Source organism: Arvicanthis niloticus, chromosome 4 (assembly GCF_011762505.2).
Source record: "Arvicanthis niloticus isolate mArvNil1 chromosome 4, mArvNil1.pat.X, whole genome shotgun sequence".
Taxonomy (NCBI): Eukaryota; Metazoa; Chordata; class Mammalia; order Rodentia; family Muridae; genus Arvicanthis; species Arvicanthis niloticus.
This window is the reverse complement of record NC_047661.1, coordinates 62,712,701-62,732,608: the sequence shown is the minus strand read 5'-3', so window position 1 is coordinate 62,732,608 and position 19,908 is coordinate 62,712,701. Positions and strand designations below refer to the sequence as shown.

At 41.7% G+C, this 19,908-nt stretch overlaps 1 protein-coding gene and 1 non-coding gene across 2 annotated transcripts in view; one reads left to right on the top strand and one right to left on the bottom strand.

Moving 5' to 3' along the window:
• The first annotated feature begins 657 nt into the window (after window positions 1-657).
• On the top strand, window positions 658-760 carry LOC117708091 (U6 spliceosomal RNA). Its single transcript, XR_004606797.1, has one exon. It is a non-coding gene; the product is annotated as a U6 spliceosomal RNA (small nuclear RNA).
• Window positions 761-11,738: 10,978 nt separating this feature from the next.
• Window positions 11,739-19,908, bottom strand: part of Plrg1 (pleiotropic regulator 1) — a 17,237-nt gene continuing 9,067 nt past the window's right edge. Inside the window, exons 7-15 of the mRNA XM_034501464.2 lie at window positions 18,631-18,732; window positions 17,669-17,761; window positions 16,227-16,376; window positions 15,966-16,067; window positions 15,162-15,264; window positions 14,264-14,372; window positions 13,264-13,403; window positions 12,556-12,749; window positions 11,739-11,921 (exon numbers count right to left, since the gene is read on the bottom strand). Of these exons, the coding sequence (XP_034357355.1) occupies window positions 11,862-11,921; window positions 12,556-12,749; window positions 13,264-13,403; window positions 14,264-14,372; window positions 15,162-15,264; window positions 15,966-16,067; window positions 16,227-16,376; window positions 17,669-17,761; window positions 18,631-18,732 (1,053 nt within the window). The 3' untranslated portion in view covers window positions 11,739-11,861. The remainder of the gene's footprint in view (window positions 11,922-12,555; window positions 12,750-13,263; window positions 13,404-14,263; window positions 14,373-15,161; window positions 15,265-15,965; window positions 16,068-16,226; window positions 16,377-17,668; window positions 17,762-18,630; window positions 18,733-19,908) is intronic.

Genomic DNA, 19,908 nt, shown 5'->3' with positions numbered 1-19,908 from the left:
CACCCAAACACTGCATTGTACTGTCCAGAGGCACCCCAATGGGAAGTTAAAAGAAGAAATTGCTTTAGTGAAGAACTAAGATATAATATTCTCCTAGAGTCTGGAACCATCACTGGACCTAGACAGAAGCAAGCAGGAGAGAACTCCATAGGTAGTTTTGGACAGTTATAAAGGTAAAAACAGTGGACAAAATTGGGGTTCTCAGAGTAAGCAGGGAGCTAACAGCTCGCTGCTCAAGAACACTCAGTATTGCCTCCACTGGGGCCGCTTTACTCTTTGATGACACAATCCTGCCACGGGTTAAAATGTCTATCCCCTTGACACACTGAGGTGTTTAAACTTGGTTGTCACCTTGATGAGATTTAGTATCACCATGGAAATAAAGCCCTGTGTTTTGTTTTGTTTTGTTTTGTTTTGTTTTGTTTTGTTTTGTTTTGTTTTCTGGGAGGAAGTTTCCAGATTAGGTTAATGAAGTGGAAAGACCTGGCCTCAATGGCGGCAGCGCACCCTTCCAAAGGCTGGTAGAGAGCCAGCTGACAGTGAGCATCCTCCTCAGAGTGAGCAGTAAGTTGTTACTGCTGTTGTGAGTAGAGTAGAGACGCTGGGATCTGAACCCTCCCCTCTCATCAACCGTGAAGACCATAAAGGCCAAGGATGGTGCTTGCTTAGGCAGCATATATACTAAAATCGGAACAATACAGAGAAGATTAGCATGGCCCCTGCGAAAGGATGACAAATTCATGAAGCGTTCCATATTTTTGTTTAAAGGTTAAAGGACAAGGAAGAGTCCTGTGTGTTCTTTGACTCTCTGGGCTTATTGTCTTGCTTGTTCCTTGACTATTTGCATCTATTGTGTTGCTAGTTCCTCAACCTAGAACTGACCTTAATAGTTGCATGTAATTTAAACAGTATAAAAGCAAAAAAGGAGGAGGAGGAGGAGGGATGGGATAGGGGATTAATGGAGGGGGTGGGAAAGGGGATGACATCTGAAATGTAAATAAATATCGAATAAAAAAAAAATAAAGGCCAAGTATGTTTATTCCTAGGAACTCTCTCAATTCAAGATCTGGTTACAGATGACAGTTCTGTGTTCAAACTATTAGAGTATTTTTACTAGTGACATTTAGGCTTTCCTCTCTTATTTAAATTCCTTAATTCAAGTAAAAAAAAAAAAGTCAGCAAAGGTGTAAGGCAAGAGTGAGCCTCCTTCCTGTGGATTTGAAATGTGCAGTTTCTGTTTCTGCTGTGGAAATGTTTTATTTAGGTTTTATTTCTCCCCTTCAGAGTTGAATTCTTCAATCATACAGACAGCATAGAGATTACACTTGGGGTCAAAACTCTCAATTTTCTGTCCTTATGGGAGCCTCGGGCTATAAGCTCTAACCACAAAGGGCAGCAGCAGGTACAGGAGGTTAAAATAAGATCAGGCAGAGGTCGCTGGGGAAACACTGGGAGAGAATACGACAACAGCCACACTCTCACCTTCAGATGCTACTTGATTTTATCAGGTTTTCAGAATGAATGAGTCTGCTGCTAACTGCTGATTACATCTGAAATTCATCAAGGTATAAATTAACCTTATTAAAATTACTTCCAGCGCCCCTATGCTTAACATCAAATGATTTGTTCAATAATTTACCTTCATTATGATTGTTTAAAGTCCAAATCAGAACACTGGAAAGTGATTCTCCCAGTTCCTCGGTGATTGGAATTTCAGATTTTTGACGATCTAACAAAGACTATTAAGTACCTACCATGTATTAAACAATTCTCTGTGTACAGAATATGCCCACGAATGGTGTCGCCCTGTGTCTTAGTATTTTCATTGCTGTGAATAGACACCGTGACCAAGGCAACTCTTATTAAGGACAACATTTAACCGGGGCTGCCTTACAGGTTCTGAGGTTCAGTCCATTATCGTCATGGTGGGAAGCATGGCAGCATCCAGGCAGGCATGGTGCTGGAGGAGCCGAGAGTTCTACATCTTGTTCTAAAGGCTGCTAGGAGAAGACTGGCTTCCAGGCAGCTAGGAGAAGGGTGTCAAAGCTCAACCACAAAGTGACACACTTCCTCCAACAAGGCCACACCTACTCCAAAAGGCCATCTCCTAATAATGCTGTTCCCTGGGCCAAGCATATTCAAACCACCACCCCCTGCTACTATCCAGAATATATTAATTGGCTATTGATTTGAATGGGCTTTTGAAATACACCTCTAGGCATGTCTTGAAAGTGTTTCCAGAAAGGTTAAAGGACAAGGAAGAGCTACATTGAATGAGGGTAGGGCCAGGCCTTGGGCTAGGTTCACAGACTAAATGTAGAGGAGACTAGGAGTCGAGTCCCAGTATTCACTTCTCTCTGCCACTTGGCTGTGAATGCAGTGTGATCATCCACTTTACGCTCCTGTATCCATGTCTTTCCTACCATAAAGCAAATCCCTTTTCCCTTAAGTTGCTTCTTGGTAGACGTTTGTTTGGTCACAGCAACAACAACAACAACAAAATAACTAATGTGTCAGGCAAACAGTCAACGAAAAATACATCTGTAAAATAAAAGTGACATATGAGGCCTGGGAGTGTGTCTGCTAGTGCTTTCCTAGCATGCATAGATCAATCCCAGGGACAGGAAGACAGGACACCTGTGATTCCAGCATTTGGGAAGAGAGGCAGGAGGAGCATAGGTTCCAGGTCATCTTTGACCATATAGCAAGCCTGAGTTCAGCATGGGCCACAACGCACACACACACACACACACACACACACACACAAACTCACGAATACACACACCCATAAACATGAACATCACACACAAACACACACATATGAGCACATACACACACTCATACTCAAACACACACTCACACTCGCACACACACAATAATCCCGGAGAAAAATCAAGCAGAGCTAAGGAGTTGTTGGAGTGTTATATGCTTGGAATGAGAAGATTCTGATTTCAATCCAGGTACATTTGTCTGCTTTCTGCCATTCCTTCATCTAAGAAAGAGAATTTTTAAAGTTCCAGTTTTTATAAATTAAGACCAAATAGGCAGTTCTTACAAATATCTCTATTTGATTCATTAAAATCATTAGTAACCAAGTTCCAATCTATCCTTCAAAACATTACATTACATTAGATTACCAGTCTATCTTTGTTCATTAACATTACAGAATTGCAAAGGAACGCACTGCTTGGTCACTTGTCTAAGGACAGTTGTACGGACAGACAAAGAATTGGCAAAATGTGTATATTGAACAAGTATGGGATTTGGTGCATATACACTGTGAAGTTATCGGTCAAATTACTACTTCCATGTTCGTTTAATGTCTGTTTTATGTATATAGGTGTTTTCCCTGCCTCATGTGCATGCAGTACCCAAAAAGGCCAGAAGAGGACGACATATCCCCTGGAACTAGAGTTAGAGATGCTAGTGAGCTGACCCAGCTCCTCTGAAGAGGAGCCAGTGCGCTTAATCGCGGAGCCATCTCTCCAGCCCCTAGTCACTATCTGTGTGGTGAGAACTGCTAAGATCTGTTCTCTTAGGCGACTTCAAGTGCACTGTACATGATTTCTAGCCAGTTGTATTCACATGTGAGCATGTCCTGCCCCAGGGCTTTCTCATCTTGTCACCTTGGGCAAGCCCCTCCCCCAGTTCCCTCCTAGAGGCCCTTCCAAGGACTTCTGGGCACTTGTGTACTTGCCTATCAGCGGAACTGAAAGGGGTAATTTTATACTTGGCAACAAACTGCACATGCCAGAATTGCTCAGCATTTGACAAACATTTCTACAAACAGAGCCGAGAACATAAATGAAAGAACAAAGTCAAAAGAAAAGAAAAAAAAAAAAAAAACCCTAAAAACTTGGCAATCTGTTACATGGAAGGCATCCATGCATTTGAAAACAATTATTAAAGATCTGACGGGATTTTTGAGAGGACGAGAAATTGAAGTTGCTTCCTAGGGAATGGAAGGATGGCTCAGTGGTTAAGGGGTCATATAGCTCTTGCAGTGGACAATAGTTTGGTCCTGAGCACTCACCTCAGGCAGCTCACAGCATCTGTAGCTCCAGCTCCTGGGGGAGCTCACACCTCTGGCTTCCTCTGGCACCTGCACTCACACAAACCCACGCACAGACGTGTACACACACATATTCTTTTCAAGCAAATATTATATCCCAGAGTAATCAACCACTTTGGCTGAAAAACTGACAACATAAAAGGAGAGAGGAAAAGTGAACCTTTGTTGTTCTTTGTCTTTCCATTCTTCCTGTCCCTCAGTGACCCAGCACCATTAAGAAACGCAGCATGGGTTGGAAGAGCAGCTCAGTGGGAGAATCCTTGCTTAGTATCCTGAAGTAGTGAAGATGGTTTACAACCAAGTTTGGTGCATTTTCCACTGTTCCGGTAACCACCAAAATGCATAGGCACATATGAGCTATGAAATACAAATTGTAAGTTTGGTGAGTTTGCGTATGAATGAAGGGCTTATATTTGCATCTAAATGAACACCGCATGATATAAAAATAAATGTTAAGATGCGTGCTAATATTTCTTTACTTATTTCTGTTTAAATTTTTAAGTAGCACACACACACACACACACACACACACACAAACAGTATCAGGACAAAGGCTGAAGCTTTCTGCTGTAATGCCTACTGCTAATGGCACCTTCTGTCTGATCTGTAAACAGCAGGCCTTGAATTTTCATTTTGCTCGGAGCCACGTAAATTATGTAACTGGCTTTAGTTTTAAGTATTATGTGCTAATGTATGTAAAGTCACTGGGGATAATGCCAGGCATACAGCAACTGTTTTGTGAGCATTTGTTGGTACCATTATTATCATGACTAATGTATTTTACTAATGTATTTAGTAAGGCAAAATACATCTGTACATTGCTTCCAAAGACATTAGCTACAACAAAAATGTTAAGAGTTGGTTTATATGAATATTTCCTACTTACGTGTAGTTCACGGACGGATACAATATGCCCTTTATGTAACTCCAAGCTTTTGCCTATTTTCTAAAAAAAAAAAAAAAAAAAAATTATTATTTATTTGATAACATTGCTTCTTAAGTTCTGAAAAATTGAGGGAAAAAATACCTGCAATTTTTTAAAAAATACCTCCCCAGCTGTGTTCCCCTAACACGTACTCTTCCTACTGGCCACAGAACCATCAGAATGGCTCAAGTCTATAGCAAATGGGGATTTGACTTGCTTAACAAATTAGGAGTCCTGAATAACTTAGGGTCTCTCCTCTAAATACATCAGAAACCATCCAGCAGATGTTTACTATGTGCTTTATTCTAATGTATAAAAACGTGCATTCACTCAAAATCCATCAAATAACCGGTGGAGAGGCAATGGGGCACACAAGGGGACAGGATTTAGCAACAAAAAGGAGCACTCCATGATGCATGCCTCGAAGTGGATGAACCTGGAAAACATGTCTAAGGGGAAGAAACCAGTGACTAAAGACTATATTGATGAGTCCACACTAAGGAAAGGTCCAGGAGCAGCAAATCCATGGGTGCGGAACAGACGAGTAGCTGATCAGGGCAGAGAGCCAGGGAGCACTTGACAGACGGCTGGTAAGCATGGAGTTGTAGTTGAGCCAACTTAACCTTAACCTCTAGCTTACAAATGATTATTTTATTTGGCTTTGACAATTATTGGGGTTTCACCCATAACCTTCTTTTCTAACTGCTGGCCTGGATACCTCCCCAGCTGTGTTCCCCAAACACTTGCTGTTCCTCCTGGCTATGTGCTCATGGTCCATCTCCTCTCCTGGTGGCCTTTCCCCTTCTCCTCCCAGAGTCCTTCACCTCCTCCTTCACCCCTCCCCCCCATCAGGTAACTGAAAACCTGCCAACCTCTCTTCCCTCCAGTAATTGGCTGTAGCCATTTTTACTCAAACAATAGTTTGAAATTAAGGAGCACGGTTTGCATAACAAAAGCTGGTATAGGTGAGAAATCACTCCTCTCAAGGCAACTAGCCCTTAGGGTACAGACTTTAGCAGTACCAGTCATGGCAACACACCAAACCTCAACCTGCAGTTTCTTTGAATGGTGCTAGAAATGCCAAGAGGCTGGGGAGATGGCTCAGCAGGTAAAGGTACTCACCAGCCACACAAGCCTGGGTAATGAGAATTCTGGTAATCTGCATTGAGATACTGTGGTGCCAATGCACACATGACACAATACAAATAATAACTAAATATTTTTCAGATGTCCCATAACTGATTTTGATGATGGTAATATAACCCTGTTGAACTAAAAATCTACAGAATTATATGTTGGAAGTGGGTGAGCTGAACGCTATGTGAATATCTCGATAACGTTATAGTTTAATTATTTTATTTTTTTATTCTCTGAGCATTTCACACATGTATATATGCATTTTTAGTTGTTTTTTTCCTCTTCTCATTACTTCTCATATGATCCTTCCCTTTCTTACCAAGGTCCCCTTCATTTTATCTTTGTGGGTGTGACCCACTGAGTTTAACTAAGGTTGCCAGCACAAGCACCCGAGCACCCAAAGGAAGCTGGTTACTGGTGCAGAGGGAGCTGACCAGTGGCTGCACTCCAGAAGAAACTGTCACTCCCTCCCTGCGTCCCTGTTAACATCAGTCATGGAAGGAGGCTCACAAGATCTTCCCAGTCTTACTTAGATGTTTTGGGGCCAAATTTCACGTAGGCCATGTAGAGATACCACAGCCAAAATGCCATAATTTTACAAACAAAATAAAAGTATTTTTGAGAAAAAAAAAAAAAAAAAAACTCTGTATTATCTTAAACAAGCTTACAGACCAGGTGTGGTCAGTGTGGTCACTGTATCAGCAAACAATGGGCCTCAAATAAGCTTTCCTGTTTTCTGAGCTGGTTTATTTTTTTTTTTAATGTCCTCAAATTGTTGGATATTTTCCCAATTGATTTTCTTATCAGCAAACATGAAGGATGTTCCATATAACCCCCTGGGTGAAATGGGATTTTTACCTCTCAATTTCTTTACAGAGCAGAGCCCATTTCAAAGGAATTACAGCATGAAAGGAGTGTAAATTCAAGAGCCTGGTGCAGTTTGCCTGGATAGGAAAATGTAAAGGGCGTGGCTGCACATGTTGACTCTACAACTGTACTGTCAGCTAGTATCTTTTAGAAATCATACAAGGCTCAATGTTAATGATGTTTGTAAAAAACACATGAACAAAAGAAACAGTATATTTCTTCAATGGAAGCAATAAAGTAATGTCCAAGAAGACAGAAAGAGGGATGGTCCTAAGCACACTGGCTAAGAAAACAGGACATTTACCCCATATGCACTTCCAGAAATTTGACAAGTCCACATGTCACAGCAAAGACGCAACACCACACACACACACACACACACACACACACACACACACACACACGTGCACACACACACACGTGTACACAGGCACAAAACCACAAGACCTTATTCACAAAATATAACATTTTTACCTATATAGATTAAGAGTGTGGCATTAATATATTTGACAAACAACACTTTGAGGATTGTGACAGAGGCTGTGAAGGACAGAAATCCCCACACAACCCCCTGGGGGCGGCTCTGTGTGAGAGAGCTAGAAAAGGAATGGATGTTGGCCAGCAGTGTTTGGCCAGATTCTGACCGCAGCCGGTAAAATCTCCTGGAGTGGGATTGCAGTACCCTGGGTTGTTACAAGGCTGAGACCCTCTGCTTTACTCTGTCCTGTAGAGCTGCCTCTAGCTCCAACTCCACCAAGGTTCTAGGATGGTTGGGCCCTGTCTTAGTTAGGGTTTTACTTCTGTGTACAGACACAAGGCCAAGGCAACGCTTATAAAGGCAAACATTTAATAGGGGATGGCTTACAGGTTCAGAGGTTCTGTCCTTTATCATCAAGCCAGGAACATGGTGGCATCTAGGCAGGCATGCTGCAGGAGGAGCTGAGAGTTCTACATCTTCATCCGAAGGCTGCTAGCAGAATACTGGCTTCTAGGCAATTAGGATGAGGGTCTTAAAGCCCACACCCACAGTAACAAACCTACTCCAAGGCCACACCTACTCCAAGAGGGCCACACCTTCTAATCCTGTCACTCCCTGGGCAGAGCATACACAAACCATCACAAGACCCCTTATGTAAAACAGGGCAGTGTTTGCACAGAACCCGTGGGCACCTTCCCGTGTCTCAGAAGTACAGTTGGCTTTGTGTCCCCAGTTCTATAATCATATATGCAACCAACCTGAGATTAAAGACTGCATCTGCACCAAATATGTGCAGGCTTTCTTCTTGCCATCACTCTCTAAATAATAAAGTATAACTGCTGATTATGGAACACTTACATGACATTAGGCACTGTTAGGTAAGGTAGAGACAGATACATGTACTCAACATATGAATGCCAAATAGATAATCTAAATCAATCCAGACTCGTTTTAGGCTATAACTCTACAGGAAAGAATGCTGCCTACTTCCCTTCTGTCTGTCCCAAACCCACCCTCTTATACTTTGCTCTGTATGAGACTGATGACTGGGAGTTCAACAAAAGGGAGAACCTTCACAGGACCCTGCACAGGTTCTCTCTCTCCCTCTCCTCCCTCTCTTTCCTCCTTCCTCTCCTCTAAATAAGCCTATCTTTTTCGTTTTTAGAATTGAACCCTGGTAGCAATTCCTATTCCAAGTACATTAAGATTAAGCAAGTGAAATGCAGAACATTTGTCTCCATGATGGTTCTCTAGAGAAACAGCCCCCGAAGTGAACAAGTATCACAAAGGAGATTTACTAGGCTGGCTTACACAATAGAGACTGGGAAGTCCAATAATGGCTTTTGGTGTGTTGAAGAGCCTTGGCCCATGAGGTTGGATACCTCAGGAGCCCCAGTCTGATGATGAATTTTGAAAGATTCCTGAAGAGCCATGAATCCTCAATCTATACTGGAAAGCCAAGGGATCTGAATTCCCATGTCAGCAAAAAATGAATAATTGTCATCGTCAGCAGCAGCGGCAGCAGACACAACAGGGTGAGTACATTCACCCGCAAGGAGTTATAAGTAGGCAGGCAAAAAATGGCACTGCTCCTCCTTAGACCTCTTTAGATCTGCCCACTCATTCCTGTTAATCCTTCTAGGAGATATCCCCATAGACCTATGCAGAGCCAAGTCTGCTAGTTGTCTGCAGTCAATCAAGTTGAAAGTCAGAATGAACCATCATAAAACCCAATACAATGTAAATTTGCAATAAATAATGAATGCATCTTACAGTGTCTGGTGCAAAAAAAATTGAACTATGAGAAGTTATTAAGTAGCTGAGTGGTCGTAGTGTTTTAATCCCAGCACCTGAGAGGCAAAAGCAGGCAACTCTCTGAGTTTGAGGCCAGCCTAGTCCCAGGACAGTCAAGGCTGCACAGAGAAACCATGACTTGAAAAACAAACAAGCAGACACAAAATAGTTATTAGGCTGGGTAATTTGTGTTTTATGTGGAAGACCTAACCCTAATGTGGCAGCATTGTTTCAGCTACTCCCTCCCCTCCATCAGCTTGCAGCTGTGACAGCCTGCTGCTGCATCCTTGAAAAGCTCGTGATCATATATAACAGACAAATGTTTGTGAAGACTTTTGCTATGTAATGCAGGACAGCAGAAGGCGCACTTTAAAAAACGCTCCTTCAGTTGATACCTGGGCTCCACATGAGTTGAATTTGTTTGTAGGATAGTAGGGACTCACCCATCTCCTTGTCCTCTGGGGACTGTGCAGGCTAGTTTTATGTCAAATTAACCCAAGCAGCACTCTTCCATGGCCTCTGCTTTAGCTTCTGCCTCCAGGATCCTACTATGACTTCCTTCAATTGGCAGGGATACAGAGGTATACGCCAAATAAATCCTTTCCTCCCAACTTTTTTTGTTTCGTTTTTTGGTCATGATGTTTCACCACAACACTGAAACTCTAACAGAAACTAGGTATTGTCTATTTTTTGGTTTCTCCTGTTAAGACACGTTCATCTCTCCAGGATACGGATTTTCTCCCTAGTATTGGTTTATAAAATACATGGGTAAGAAAGTTGAAAATAGAAATATATAAAGCAGACTGATGTTCTCACATAATTCTACTACCTCAGGTCACAAAGTCACTGTTACCAATTTGATGTGACTTCATTAACTGAGTATCCATTAGTTTACAAAGATGTTATACAGTTTTACATAAGCAGTATTTGGTAACCTTGCCCTAATAATCTAGTGTTTTCTTTCAGAGTACTAGGAAATGTTGAAATGTCACAATCCATTAAATAAACGAGTCCTGTATGGACAGGACATTTAGCTTTAAGGACTAAAGAGCAACTGTGCCGTGCACTGGCTGAGTATGTCAGGTTATTCCCAGAAAGCAGTTTCCTAGAAATGTAACAGGACAAAGATTCACATAGTTTCAATCAGCCATATAGAAGACTGTGCTTTGAAAGGCTGGATTACACCCCAACTGCAGAATGCTGGATGGGACTTAATCTCAGTGTGGCTTAACTTGGAATCGACAATCTCCTGACCAGTGGTGAAGCTTGGAGTCTTGACTGGTGGGGAGCTGAGATCCAAAAGGAATAAGATGTGAAACTCATCTACCAAGAGGCACAGGCATTAGAAACTAGAGCCCTCTTCTAGAAAATCCTCCCAAGCCTGCAGACTTTGTTACAAATTCCAGCAGCACTAACCCCATCAGTTGTCTTCTCCGCTTTACCAGAATCTTACTATCGCAGAGCACAATCCAAACAACACTTAACCCTCCAACAGACCAGCATCTGCTGGAGGTTCCTGGAGAAGACATCACCTGTGCTTCCACAGGGAGAGTCCTCTGGTTTCTTATCTTAGAAAGCACCTTTGCCAGGGACTGGTGGAACACACTTGTACACTTGCTCAGCTCTTGTGAGGCCTGGTTGATCTGCACTATGGCAAACCAACCAACCTAACCAAATAGAACCCTGCCCACTTCAAGGTGAGCTCAAATGATTGCTAGAAAACATCCTCAAGCCTAAGAACTATGACAGCTGTGCCTCTGAGCTCCCCAGAGCCACTGACCTGGTTACAGCATTTTCACATCAAGCTAAGACTGCAAACCTCTGAGACTGCATACTTCTACTCTTTTTGGACCAGAACACATTGGAAAACTTGGTAGAACAGATAAACCTGCTTTTGGAATAAGTCAGATTAAAAGCTCAATCACCACTACTATCACCACCATCCCCACCACCAACAGAGTTAGCCCAGGCTAACCTAGAACTCACTACATAGACCAGGCTATCTCAAACTAACAGAGAACCACTTGCTTCTGCTTCATTAGTGCTAGGATTAAAAGCATGCACCCACCACCATGCCCAGAAAGAACTTCAATCTTTTAATCCCAAATTATCAGCCATTGTCTTAAATCTTCAAAGTATTGTTTTAAAAAATTCCTCTCAAAACATCCATTAGAATTTTTCTAACAAAACTATCAAAATAGGGGTTTCAGAAATGGTTAAGGCACTGGCTGCTCCCAGGACCCAAGCTCCACTCTCAGCACCTACATGGTGGCTCACAACCATTTCCAGAGATCTGAACCACATTGTACACAAATGTACATCTAGGCAGAACACCTATGCACATAAACAACAACAAACCCTGTCCTAACAGTGTTAGGACAGCAATGGTCAATAAGCCTGGATTCTTCATATTTACATTTCACTTCTAAAACTACAAACTGTTTATTTCAGAAATAAAACACAGGTGAGGGACATGGGGAGCAGTTTATTGTAAAATACAAAGCAGCAATGTTTTCTGCAAGTGAGCTTCCATGAATGACTGGATATCCTCATCAACACCAAGCATCAACAGGACAGCCATGAAGACACTAAAACCTCTTTCTCTTGATAATTTCTGGTTTCCAGCTGACTGGGTGAGTTTCTTCTGTCTAAAAACAGAACAGTAAACAAAATGTTATTTTATTACTTTGTTTCCTTTCAATGAAACATTATCTTTTTTCTTTTCTTTTCTTCTGGCATTATCGAAGTTTAGCAGGGATAAATGGGTTTACCCTACATTTGGTTGCATTTTCACCTAATGTCAGATTTCCATTTTGGTATTACAGCAATACCAGCACTGTAAGTCTATATGTCAATTCCACAGCAGTCTACATTAACCTATCATTTCCTTCCCAGTAACTGTACTGAGAAGAACTGGACTTAGAAAGTCATGCTTTTTCATTGGTGTTTCTGCATCAATGAAACCACACAGAAGCTCCAAGCAGGTCAGATTGCTACCCAGACAACGAATCAAATGAGCAGTCCTTGCCAAATTGGCATGCAGTTTGTTTACTTTAAAATGCATGTCAAAGCTGGGTGTGGTGGCTCATGCCCATAACCCCAGCATCTGGGAGGCAGAGGCAGGAAGACAGCTTCAAGTTTAAGGTCAAGTTTAAGCTACAAAGTGAGTTCCAGGCCAGCCAGGGATATCATATAATACCTTGTCTCTAAATATAAAATTAAACTAAAAATGAAGGAAAATAGGAAGACAGACAGACAGACATATGAAAACTAAGAACTTACCGCGGTCTCATCCTCTCTGTAAACTTTAATGGTTTTATCAGCTTCAGCTGTTAGTAACCGACTTTCTGACCGATCAAAAGCACAAGCGAATATTCCTGATTCACTGTCCAAAGACCCAGGTTGTACAGCTGCATGAACACGCTGAAAATTATAGCCAGTTCTCCAGTCCCAAAGGTGCATCGTGCCATTGTCGGCTGCAAAGGAAATACATAGCTCTACTTCTATCCCTTCAACAGTTCAGACAACCCAGAAGATAGATAACCATCACATCAGCAATACAAAGAGGTAGAACTAGCTAACTCTAACTCTAACTCTCTCTCTCTCTCTCTCTCTCTCTCTCTCTCTCTCTCTCTCTCCTCTCTCTCCTCCCTCTCTCTCTCAAATTCCCTAATATGGTTTTGTCTACTTTTGTTTGTGTTTAATTCAGAATTGTAGACCTTAAAAGGCACCATAACATTTAAAACCCAATCAAACATCAAGCAGTTACTAGCATAAATCCCTCCCTTTATCACATAGGAACACAAAGATGTCTAAACTATGCAACAGGCTGTGTGGATTATCGATGAGCAAGACAGCCCATGACAAATAGGCACATACACCCTCGTCAGTGAGTGCCACTACAACATAGTGTGATACTGTAGAAACTACACTAACTCACTCTCGTCAACAGCAGGACAAACCCAACACACCATGAAAACCTTGTGTTACCTCCAGATACAAGTACTCCATCAGTATTGACTGCCAGAGTGTTGATAATTGCATTGTGACCAGAAAGATTTTGAAGGAAACTTCCATCAGGGAATTTCCACTGCTTTATGTTATCTGGAGAACCAGACGCAAATGTGTAACTGAAACAAAGATTGACAGGAATTAATGGGGAAGTACATTGTATCAAAGAAACTCACAACTTTGAAAAAGCCCTGTGTGTTGTCTGGTCCACATAGCCTCAGTAAAATGTCACTGTTCATCACAGCACAAAATCATCACTATCTTCATCCCAAGTCCCACCAGACTTGTCCAGCTGCATTTTAAATCCCAGAGCAATGTTTTGGTTTCTTCAGTTTGCTACAGTAAATCAGCACAATAAATATGCACACACACACTGAGCAAAAAACATTTTGAAGAAAGGGAAAGAAGGAAAGAAAAGGGATGACAAGAGAGAGAAAAGGAATAAAAGGAAGGAAACGGGGACAAGAAAGGGAAGGCAAAGGGAGCAGCAGAGGAGAGGAGAGCGGAGCGTCAGGAGTGACAGTGACATCAGTGTGACCTGCCTTCTCTGGAAACCAAGACCACAATGCTGATGGCTCTTCCTCCATTTCCTCCTATGCACTAACTCCTCCCTTAGGATTCCAACTCTTCTCTGTCTCTGAAGGACACCATATGTGAAACAATCCATGACAGGTCAAAGTAGGTCCAATACCCTGTATGTCCTGAACACACCCAGACACTTCCACCACCTACTCTGACATGCAGCTTTAAGCATGATTTGGCCTTATTTGTCACTTTGTAGAGGGGCTATGTCTTTCATTCCATACAGAATATGGGGCAAAATAGCAAGATGGGAAATGAAAGCCTGTCGTAAGCAGCACAGGCGGGAAATGAAAGCCTGTCATAAGCAGCACAGGCTGCAGTGTAAAGCAGTCCCACCTGGTGTCAGAGTTTCACTAAGAAACAGAGAAAGAAAAGCCAGTCAGCAACACACACTTACTGTAGCGGATGTAAGACCACAGCCCTGACCGATTTCTTATGATTCGTCAAAGTCACTCGTGTCTTTCCAGCCACCAGATCCCATAATCGTATTGTTGTGTCGTGACTTCCTATAATGAAAAGACACAGAGACCAGACAAAATCCACAAGTTAAAACACAAAGTATTCATCTGTACACATGTATATACTAAATCAAAGTTCTACCACTGTGAATAATTTCCTCAAAGCTCTAAAACTGTAGTTATTTTATATTTAGTTCCTTTAACTTTTTGCCTGAGGCACTAGAGTGTCTAAGAGCCCTGCCTTCTCTTCTTGCAGACTAGGTTCCACTCCGGCACCCACACAGTGAGGCACAACCATCTCTAACTCCAGCTCAGGGAATCTGACCTTTCTTCTGACTTCTGTTGGCACCAGGTACAGATACACATACATATACAAAGGCAAAACACACAAATCTAAAAAAATACTATAAACAGCAAATAAAAACAAGTATGTAATTTTAAACTCCAGGGGCAGGGAAGGGAAAATAATGAATCTTTTTATCTTAATATTTCTAGCTAACAAAACAAACCAAGTTTAAGAATTAATTTCCAGTCACAGTAGATCCAATGTCATTCAAATAAGTTCATACTAGAAAGTCATGAGATTCTAGAACGACACTAGCAGTTTTCTAAACAGCTTTTATAACGCCTAACACACTCTATGATACATAAAAAGCACAAGACAAAAATATAAACAATAACAACAAAAACCTAGAGAACACCTTGCAATCCTAAATTTCAAATGCCCATGATTAAAATAGGAAGAGAAACTAGAACAAAGTCGGAGGTCGGGGAGCTGAGGCAGCTGCAGAATGGCGATGGTTTTGGTATGACAGTAGGTGGAGAAGCAGATCGTACCAGTAATAATCTGTGGCTCTGCAGCTTGGCATCTCACAGTAGCAACTGCATTTGTGTGTCCAGACAAAGTGTGTACACTGGCTTTAGTTCTCACATCCCAGATCTGTAAAAGTAAAATTAATGTGATATGAAAAAGGACAGTTATTCGTATCTCAAAGTTCTAATTCTGCCAAACCAATGTGTCTGAACATGGTGAAGAGAATGCACAAATGGAGGACAATGAACTGAACCATGTGTGATGGGGAGATAGTGGCCAAGGAAGAACAAAACTTTAAAGATCAGGATACTGACCTATCAGCTTAGTCCCATGATAGAACTAGAGAATTAACAGCCAATGGGCAACCACTCTGACAGTCTAGACCAGTGGCTCTCAAGCTTCCTAATGCTGCAATCCTTTAATACAGTTTCTCATGTTGTGAAGAACCCAACCAAAAGGTTATTTTCTTTGCTACTTCGTAACTGCAACTGTGGTACTGTCATGAATCCTAACATAAATATCTGTGTTTTCTGATGGTCTTATGCCACTTCTGTGAAAGGGTTGTTCTACCCCAAAAAAGGTCAACCCCCCCAATGAGAATCACTGGCTGAGACTATGAAGCTGTCATTATGTCAACATGATTCAGGATATCAACAACAGTAAACACAGAAGTCACAAATCCAGAGGGACCAGGTCAGTAATGGGTCAAGAATCTGTTTAATATATATATATATATATTAAAAAAAAAAAAAAAACCCACTAATGTTAAGTTTGCATATGAGAAGACACAGGGCACCTAAGAAACCACACAGCCACATTTCATTTACCCGAGCAGTGGAATCTCGACTACAAGTCACCAGGACATCGATTGTTGGATGCAAATCCAGACCATACACTGCACTTAGATGGCCATGATAGTGCCGTATAACCTAAAGATAAAAGCAGAGAGGTTATAATTTCTAACATTAGAAAGATCAACATTGGGCGAAGAGCTAGTGTTGCATGCCAACGGGCCAGCAGTGAAGTAAAAACAAGCAGCAGACAGTGGCTCAGGGGTGAGCTCACAAGCTCACTGGCTCCACACTGACCTTGTTATATTCAAGATCCCAGCACTTCACTTGTTTGTCTTCTCCACAAGAGAACAAGTAAGGGCTCCTCGTGCTGACAATCACACCACGCACTGTACTGATGTGGCCAGTCAATGACAGCTTTAATTTGCCACTAGCCAAGTCCCAAATCTGAAATCAAGTAATTGTTTTGCTTAATCCTGGTTGCTTCTCCCACCAAAATAATACACTGACATAACAATAATGTATACACAGGAAATCTAAGACTCTTTAAAATGATTCCTTTCCAAATAAAAGCAGGGGGAAAGGGACACTGAAGCTGGTTAAGTATTTGCAGAACGTGACACGGTTAATGCTCCCAACTCATGAAAGGATTCACGATGATGAAAATACCAATAGCACATCGTTAACTGTACCTGAGGGAACAGCAACTTAATCCAGAAAAGGACCAAGGATGAAAGCATTAACCTCACCACATGTCTGCATGTAGGTTTACAATCAGACGTCTATCCGTTTCTAGTGATCACTTCCCTGCACTTGTCTAAAAAGCTGCATGGTCAGCACAATGGACCAAGCATCAGCTCACTAATTTTGGAAAGAAAGTTGCACTTTCTGCACCAGCTCAAGACTTGTTCTAACACTTGTAGTTATAAGGACCTATCAAAACAAAATACAATACACAAAAAGCAGTCTGTGGAAAACAAATGCAGGCTATGACAATGAAAAATCACCGAACTAAACACTATAATGTTGAACAACAGGGAAACAAGTTATAGAATTATCTGCACATTCTACTCAGTTAAAATACTGAACTTTTCATATTAGGTCTTCAAGACGATGTTATGTAAGAAAAACAAGATTCAAAATAAAAGTGAGGGATTTCTCCCAGGCATGGAGGTACACACCACCTTTAATCCCAGCAGTCCAGAGGCAGGTGGGTCTCTGTGATTTAAAACTAGCCTGGTCTACACAGCAAGGCCAGTCTGGCTACAGGTACAGTGAGACCTTGTCTCAAATATTTTTTTTTAAGTTACTAGAGCAGTAGCTCAGTGGAAGAACACCGGCAGGCATATGTAAATCAATTTAAAAGCTGACTCTTAGACAATACATCCGTGTACACAGAGAAGGGTTAGCAGTAGATACACTGGCACATCAACACAGACCTTCTAAACTGAGTCCACCTGAAGTTCTAACTGCAGTAGGACTACACCAGTCTAGCTCTTAAGAGAACTTTCCACTACACTCCTACAGAGAACTATGCTTCCATCCTGTAATCACAGAAGGAAAATTTCCTTCAGTAAGTTACAGAACTAACAGTAGGCAGTTAACATGTTTACAAAACAAGTTTGAATCCCACTTTGCAAACAGGCATTGCTATTAGTTTTGATGGTAAATTGTGCTGCATACAACAATACCTCCCTAGGAAGTAACTTACGGAAGACACCCAACATTCTCCTTATTACCTTTATAGTTCTGTCAGCGGATCCAGTGACGAACCACTCATTTCCAGGTTCCACAGCGATACACCGAACCCAGCCAAGATGCCCACTGATAACCTATGCAATAAAAACTGAGGTGAGTACACTGACTCATACATTAGAACACACTCAATTTTAACCACAACCCAGACTTGAATCACATCATCTTCAAAAACAGCTGTAGTTTGACAATTATATTTCAGAGTGAGAAACATTAGTTTATCTTCAATGAGAGAATGAATATTGAAAGTAAGGTTCATCTATACAATGGAATACTACTAACCAAGAAAGAGGAATGTACTTTATCTCAAAATCTGTAAGTGAAGGTAACCACACTCCAGAAACATCTACTATCCACTTTGCAGGTCATAGTAAGTTAAAACAGAAAAGATGCAAGTATACTAACAGAACTCAGATGAGCGGTTGCCAGGAGAGGAAGCGTGTATGACTAAAGTAGTACAGGATGAGGTGGCATCATGATCCTGATCCCGCAGTGGGTACTCAGATCTGTATCTATTAAAATCCACCAGTCCCACACAGCAGGTATAGACAGTACAGTGTCTTACTGTACCATCACATGGAAAACAATTATGCAGGCTCTCCATTTTCTATTTATTTTTGATCTGATGTATTTTGAGTCATCTTATAATTTATTAGAGCTGGAAAGATCACTGACCAAAGACACATCTTTCTAAGAAATGTTTTCCTTCACCACCAGGGCAAAAAATTTTCTTAGTTACAGGCTCTCCATATGTTTGCCTTCCATTGTGTCCTGTATTTTATTTAAAGCCAAGATACCCTGCAGCTGCTCTTGGAAAGCTCTCCTGACACCTCAGCACAGCATTGAGCCCACTCACCTCAAGTCACCCCTAAGTTCTCAACCCCACTCCTGGATGATGGGAAGCCATCATGCTCCTCGAGGCAGGAGGACACACAGATCCACTTACTCTGTAGAGTTTCCATGGCGGGTGCCACTGAGGCTTGGGCATTGTAGGGGCTTTTTTAGCCATTAATGCAGAGTTCTTGGTATTGCCGGTCTCCATAATCATCTAGACATGGAAGAGATTACACAACTATTACGGCTATCATATTGAAGGATTCAAGCCATTAATTCAAAAACACAAATTGAAGGAAGTTTTATGAAAGGCTTCCCCCACCCCCACCCCCACCCCCGCCAACTGAAGAGGAAGACAGCTAAAATACCTTTTTAAAAAAATGTAATGCTTCATCAGAACTTTCTGTGTTCTGAGAGAATTCTCAACAGAGGAATCTTGAATGGCTGAGAAGCACTTAAAGATATTTAACACCCTTAGCCATCAGAGAAATGCAAATCAAAACGACCCTGATACTACCCTTACACCAGTCAGAATGGCTAAGATCAAAATCTCAGGTGATAACACATGTTGGCGAGGATGTGAAGAAAGAGGAACATTCCTCCACTGCTGGTGGGATTGCAAACTGGTACAACCACTCTGGAAATCAATCTGGAGGTTCCTCAGAAAACTGGAAATAGTTCTACCTGAAGACCCAGCTATACCACTCCTGGGAATATATCCAAAAGATGCTCCAACATATAACAAGGACACATGCTCCACTATGTTCTTAGCAGCCTTACTTGTAATAGCCAGAAGCTGGAAACAGCCAATTGAGATATCCCTCAATCAAAAAATGGATACAGAAAATATGGTTCATCACACAATGGAATACTATTCAGCTATTAAAAACAAGAAAATCATGATTTTTTTTTTCAGGCAAATGGATGGAACTAGAAAATATCCTGAGTGAGGTAACCCAGACCCAAAGGACACGTATGGTATGTACTCACTGATTAGTGAATATTAGCCAAAAAGTTCAGAGTACCCATGAAACAACTCACAGAACATGGGAAGCTTAACAAGAAGGAGGGCCCAAGTATGGATAACTTAAACCCACTTATAAGCGGAACAAAATAATCATGGGAGGCAGAAGAAGGGAAATGGACCTGGGTGGAAGAGAAAAGGAGGAAGGAGAAGGGGGGGGGGGCAGGATCAGGTGTGGGGGGAAACAGGAGAGAAGCCCAGAAGGGCCAGAAGAATGAATTGAAATATGCAGTAGTGGGGGTGGGAAGAACCTCTGGAAAGCCCAGGAGATCTGGGATGTGAGAAGCTACCAGGACTCAATGGGGATGACACTGGCCGAAATGTCCAGGCGGGGGGAGATGGAGCCTAAAGAGACCCCCTCCATGG